General features: G+C 24.9%; 1 protein-coding gene and 1 long non-coding RNA gene across 2 annotated transcripts in view; one reads left to right on the top strand and one right to left on the bottom strand.

The window, feature by feature from the left end:
- The first annotated feature begins 442 nt into the window (after positions 1-442).
- Positions 443-4,636, top strand: LOC126898843 (class E basic helix-loop-helix protein 22-like). The gene is made up of 4 exons (XM_050673249.1): positions 443-760; positions 2,497-2,707; positions 2,792-3,074; positions 3,150-4,636. The coding sequence occupies exons 2-4, from the start codon at positions 2,502-2,504 to the stop codon at positions 3,261-3,263; spliced, it is 603 nt and encodes a 200-aa protein (XP_050529206.1). The 5' UTR covers positions 443-760; positions 2,497-2,501; the 3' UTR covers positions 3,264-4,636.
- A 364-nt stretch (positions 4,637-5,000) lies between these two features.
- The window catches only part of LOC126898908 (uncharacterized), a 132,392-nt gene continuing 131,511 nt past the window's right edge, over positions 5,001-5,881 (bottom strand). The window contains exon 2 of the long non-coding RNA XR_007702428.1: positions 5,001-5,143. This is a non-coding gene — a long non-coding RNA (uncharacterized LOC126898908). The remainder of the gene's footprint in view (positions 5,144-5,881) is intronic.

The raw sequence follows: 5,881 nt of genomic DNA, 5'->3' as shown, positions 1-5,881 counted from the left end.
TACTAAATACATGAAACATGAATAAATACATAACATAAACTATACCATAAATATCATATTCTATAACATGGTTCCTTTATTAAGAATTATTATACTTTAGCTACTGAGTTCAAAAAAAATTTCAGTGGTGGTGTATTTTATTGGCAATCCTCGATGAATAAGCAATAGAGTACAAATAACCATGAAACAACTAATTCATAATACGAAAAAAGAGGGGTGATAGTGTTCAGTGGGAATCTGCAACGAGGGAGGGTTTTTTGGGGTTACAATAACAAAAAAAATAAATAAATATAATGTCACAGCGGCAGCACTGGTCGCGAAGCAAAAGGGTGTCGATAACTTCGCTGGGTCCGTAACCAAGGCAACGACGCTCTTGTGCCACCCTCCTCTCTCGCACCATCTGTCATCCCTTTTTGAAAATCACGGATTTCCTGATTACTACCGAGAGTTCTCTTCATTGCACCGCGATTTTATTCGGTTTCCAATGGGCACTGCCGAATGACATCAAATGTCTGAGTACAGCAACATTGTTTTTCATTAACTAATAATAACGAAAACATTTATTTATTAAAACATATAACCATTAAATTTTAAATATTCCATCAGCACCAAACAACTTATACCCAATCTCTCATTATATGTAAATAAAATCTTCTTTTAATTTATACAATAGTTACTTAAATGATTAGGACTATCAAAAGTTAACCCAAATAAAACTTCGTATACCTCAGTGCATAATACAGCAACTACAAAAAGATTTGTGAGTACTTTTTTTTTTAAATTAATTTTCTATATTCTACGTTTTGTTTGTAGTTTAATTATGTGTCAGTTTCTAAATAATAATTTTGGCTTTTTTTTTAATTTACTTATTATTACTCCATCATATTAGATGTAGTAATATAAAACTACTGAAATAAACTTTTTCGGAAATATTCCTGAGAATATCCTCAAAAGACAAGAATATTTTTTAAAAATATTTTGATTATGTTTCACACTATTAAAAAATGGTCCTAAATTGACCAATGAGTATAAAATTGTTCATCTCCAGATTTATCTATTTAACTAGTAATAATTTTATTTAAGTTGGAGTCAAATTTTTTTTTGGTGGCCGAACCGAACTCATTTTATGATTATTATGTAGAATTTTTTTAGTTGCATTTACACTAAAGAAATTTTTGAAAGGGTCATTATTTTAGTCTTAAACAACTAATATATTTTTTTAAAGAATTAAGATATTTTTGTTATTATACAATAATCAACCAAGTAAAAGTTGATTATTTTTCCAATATAAATTTTCAATAAATATTCATTACGTTAACAAATTTTCAAGTTTCATTATATTGTATTCTTAAAAATATAATATAGCTCAAATGTTTTTTTAAGAATACATTCTCTCGTAATAATATGCATTAGACTATTCTCAAGAATATTCACGTTACTGAGTATATTTTCTCAAGAATATTTTTTGTTCTTTATTATAATTATTGTCTCTAATTAGATGTTTACCATAAAATATTTTATATAATTTTAATATAAATATTAACAACTATTAAACAATCATTATTATAATTGTGTTAAAGCTCTTATAGATTAGTGAATTATAATACTTTTGGATGTGTTCAAGTTTTCATTTTTTATTTGATGATTTAAACACTTTTCAGAGTTCATTTTCAAATTGTTGTTTTTAATTTTATTACAGAATCGTTGATACTTAAATGATTCGTTTAAATGGTTAAATGAATAATTATTAAAAAACTTAATGGTGTACTTCAATCTGAAATCTCAAAGAAAAATGAAAAGTTACATACAAACATATAATAAAAATTAATCACTTTTGGCTAATATTTTTTAGTTTTAAAATAATATTTTTAATATAATTTTAATTTTTAGTAGTATGAATACTTCTCAGATAATTTAATAAATATTTTATTAAAAGCTTATAATAATTTTTAAAGTGATTTATTACTAGTGAATTGATCTATTGCAAAATAACATAAGTCACTACTATTGATAACATAAGATGATGGTGTATTTAAATTAACTTAAGATAGTCAAGTACACAATATAGTTATCAAACATAATATGTAAATACATTAAAAGTTTATTTAAGAATATATGAAGAAATAAAGAATTTCATTATCTTTATTTTATATTAAAAAAAAATTCTGAAGCAAATAACTTACTAATTTAATATACATAAAATGCTGTAGTATGCACATTTCATTTACAAACTATTTGAAATGTTTGTTTTTATACATAATATCTAATTAGCCCTTAAAAAACGTTGAACAGTTTTATTTTATAATAATCATAATATGCAAAAGAAATTGTTTACATTTCTTTGAAAGAAGTTCAGTCCTATACTTTATTTTAAATTTATTTGTCATAATAGTTCAAATATCACTTAAAAAAAAAAACAAAATTAATAAATATTTTGGATATTATAAATCCAAATCAAAATAAAAACAATTGATGAGATATGGTATTTACTTTTAGAAATCATGGACTTCTCAGCTGGATCGTTAGAAAACAACGGAACGTACTTTGCTTGTGAATCAAACCAAGTACCGGGTCGAAGAACTCCATTGAGTGCAGTAGGTTTGGGAGGGTATTTTTTTCCACAACCACCATCATCCGTTGCTTCGGATGAAAATAGCCCTAGTCCAGCCTGTCAACAATTCAACCACAGTTCTAACAATGATAATAGGTATCAATCCTAAAAATATTTTTTCACTGTTTACAAGCAATTGGATACTGAAAAATAATAATTTGTTTTATTTTATTTAATTAGAATTTCCAATCACGGCCAGAGCAGTTCAACGATGACTGTTACCTCTGGCAAGTCAAAATCTAAACAAGGAAAATCTGTTCGGTTAAATATCAATGCTCGAGAGCGAAGAAGAATGCATGATTTAAACGACGCGTTAGATGAGCTTAGAAGTGTGATACCTTACGCTCATTCGCCATCTGTGCGTAAGCTATCCAAGATTGCTACATTGCTACTGGCGAAAAACTATATTTTAATGCAGGCGAATGCCTTGGAGGAACTTAGAAGACTGATCACATATATACAAGTAATTATTTTCTAAATCTTAATTATTGCGCTTTATATAGTACCTGACAACAAATATGTTTATTATAAAAAATAGGCTCAAGGTACCATGACGATGCCACCGGGTTTTGACCTACAAGCTTCGATGTACCCTATCAAACCTTCGTTGCAATCACCTAACGCGTCGCCTGAATCACCTGCTCAGTCTTAATTAGTTCAACCAAAAACAATAAGATCAATCAATGTTGAAGTGTGTTTTTTCTTTCTCAAAGAACATCTATCGAATAGTCGATGACCTTAAATAATTGTTTTTAACCAAACACCAAAGAAAAATGGACAACAAATATTGCACAAGAAAAAATGATTACCTTATAAAATAGTTGAGTTAAAACAAGAAAGTGATCTTTGGAACGCCATATTCTTCCATAGAAATTAAAATCACTTTTTTTTAACGATTTTTAAATTTTAATGTAAATATTGAGTATTTGAATAATGCTACAACTTTTAATATTTTATATTGATTGTGCTACTTGTAAATTGTTGCAATAGCGTTTTATTTAGTTTATAGGTATTAACAATCTAGTCATATTATAAAACAATGCATTTTCTATAATATTATACAAATATACATATAAGTATATTATTATGAACAGTTTAATTACAATGTAAAATATATTTAAACATTTTATTACATTTTGAAGATAACGTTTCTTTTACAAGAATTGTATATATATAGTCAGTTCAAAAAGTCAATTTATAAACTTAAAAGTAATATAAAAAATGTTCAAAATAAAATACATCATCGGAACAAATTTAATTATGTTACATTAATGTGTAAGCAAGATAGAATATTTTGTTTCGTTTATCTATCCCGACTTCGATAAAATGATTTATAAAAATAACTTTTAATCGTGACTTATTGCTGAGTTAAATTTTACCATAAGAAACCATTTAAACTTGAAAATTAGGCTAGTTGAAATCAGTAAAGATTGAAAACTAGCTGGAATTAAAATCACTATCTAATTTAATTTAAATTTAAATTTATAAAACTGCTAATTATTCTTAAGCATTTTAATATATGTAGAGTCAATTTTTTTTCAAATAAAAAATTGTTTGGAATTAGAATTTTTAGAATTAGGTATCTAAAAAAATGTTTTAATGTAGAAGGATGTAAGTCAATTTTCTCTTTTCCCCACAAAAACTGATAAGATTTTTACGATTAAGAATTTCTTATGCCTGTAAGTTGGCGGCATAAAAAGTCAAAAAGTTCTATGCTCGGTTTTTCCAAAAATGACTTTTTTAGCTATCATTTTAAATTATTCAATCCTTTAAAATATTCTATAAAATATAATTAATTGGAGTAATTATTTAATAAGATATTAAGAACCAAATGACTCTATAAATATAGGAAAAATTAAAGAGCAGTTGTTTTTAATAAAAACCAAAATGTTTCATATTCTAACGTATTGAGAGTGGTCTAATAATAATAATGCAATAATAACACTGCTGTGAATTATGATCAGCTTTTATTGTATTATTATCATACTGTTTTATAATTTTTGTTAAGAGTTTTAAGTCCACGTGATTAAATTTTTTTTTAATATGTTTAAAGAAATTAGTTTAAATAAATTAAAATAAAAGAGTAATTACATTTATATATATATTTAATTATATAATTTTAATAATCAAATGACTTTATATTTTATTTCAATATAGCTGTAAATTGTACAGCTTATAGATTGTACTCTGCACAATTAATTGTGCTATTAATTATATAGATATAATTAGCTAAATTTTTAATAATTCAGTTAATTTTACAAGCATATCTAAAGTACCTTAATCATAATTTTTGATCAATTCTTTTTAGTATAATTAATATTGTGAAGACCTTCCTTTTTTTTTTAGCTTCGATACGAAGCTGAGAAGGTATTAATTTTACCATGATGTGTTTATTTTTTTTTTATTTTTTTTTTTGTGTCTGTCACTACTTTTTCTCAGCTCTCACTGGACCGATTTCTTTTAACAATACGTCAAAAGATCACAAATTGTATCTAGTTGAAGACATTACCCTTAAAAATTTAAAAATTTTCCCTCGTTCCCCGCAAATGGGGGAAATATCCAAAAAAATTACAAATTTAAAAATTGACAAATTTTGTCATTTTTGTACCATGATAATACCATAAAAATTCAATGATTCGAAAATTAATAAGAATAATTTTAAAATAGTGTATATAATAATGTAAATAGTACTTTTTTTTTTTATTTTTATTTTATTTTTTTTTTATTCAGAATATTTACAATCTATACAACAAAATGGTACAATAAGTAAATTTGGTTTAAATTGATAATTAAAATGACATGAACTATTATGATTGGGAAATGACTCGTTAGTCACACCTCTAGCATGCTGTTTAAGTTAGTCTTTAGTTATTTAGTAGATCTCTATTCCATTGTCGTTTTAGTCTGATAAATAGTACTTACATAATTTTTGTGTTTATCTAACAATTGTACTAAAAAAAAGGTTATATACTCTTCAAACTTATTTAGAAAGAACAAAATTCGAAATAAAGTTCATTTACTACAGAACACCTAATATATAATAATAATAACTTTTTATAGAACATAGAAAATTCTATATAAGATGATTAAGTGTCAGCTTAATATTTTTTAATGGTAACATTAGCTAGTGTATAAAATAAAAAACAAATCAAGAAAATTAAACAACTTTTAACCTATTATTTAAAAAGCTATTACTATTTTTAAATATAGAATAGAGATGAGGTGATGATATGACAATATTTATTGGGCATAAAGAATAAATTAACAAAA

Source organism: Daktulosphaira vitifoliae, unplaced genomic scaffold, assembly GCF_025091365.1.
Source record: "Daktulosphaira vitifoliae isolate Bord-2020 unplaced genomic scaffold, ASM2509136v1 Scaffold_2, whole genome shotgun sequence".
NCBI lineage: Eukaryota > Metazoa > Arthropoda > Insecta > Hemiptera > Phylloxeridae > Daktulosphaira > Daktulosphaira vitifoliae.
Note: the sequence above shows the minus strand (reverse complement) of the source record. Positions and strands in the feature narration are given on the sequence as shown.

Excerpts from the sequence above, each read along its gene's own strand:
- LOC126898843 (XM_050673249.1), top strand. The coding sequence starts at position 2,502 with ATGGACTTCTCAGCTGGATCGTTAGAAAACAACGGAACGTACTTTGCT. Across the intron at positions 2,708-2,791 it reads AGTTCTAACAATGATAATAG|AATTTCCAATCACGGCCAGA; the intron begins GTATCAATCCTA and ends TTATTTAATTAG. Across the intron at positions 3,075-3,149 it reads GACTGATCACATATATACAA|GCTCAAGGTACCATGACGAT; the intron begins GTAATTATTTTC and ends TATAAAAAATAG.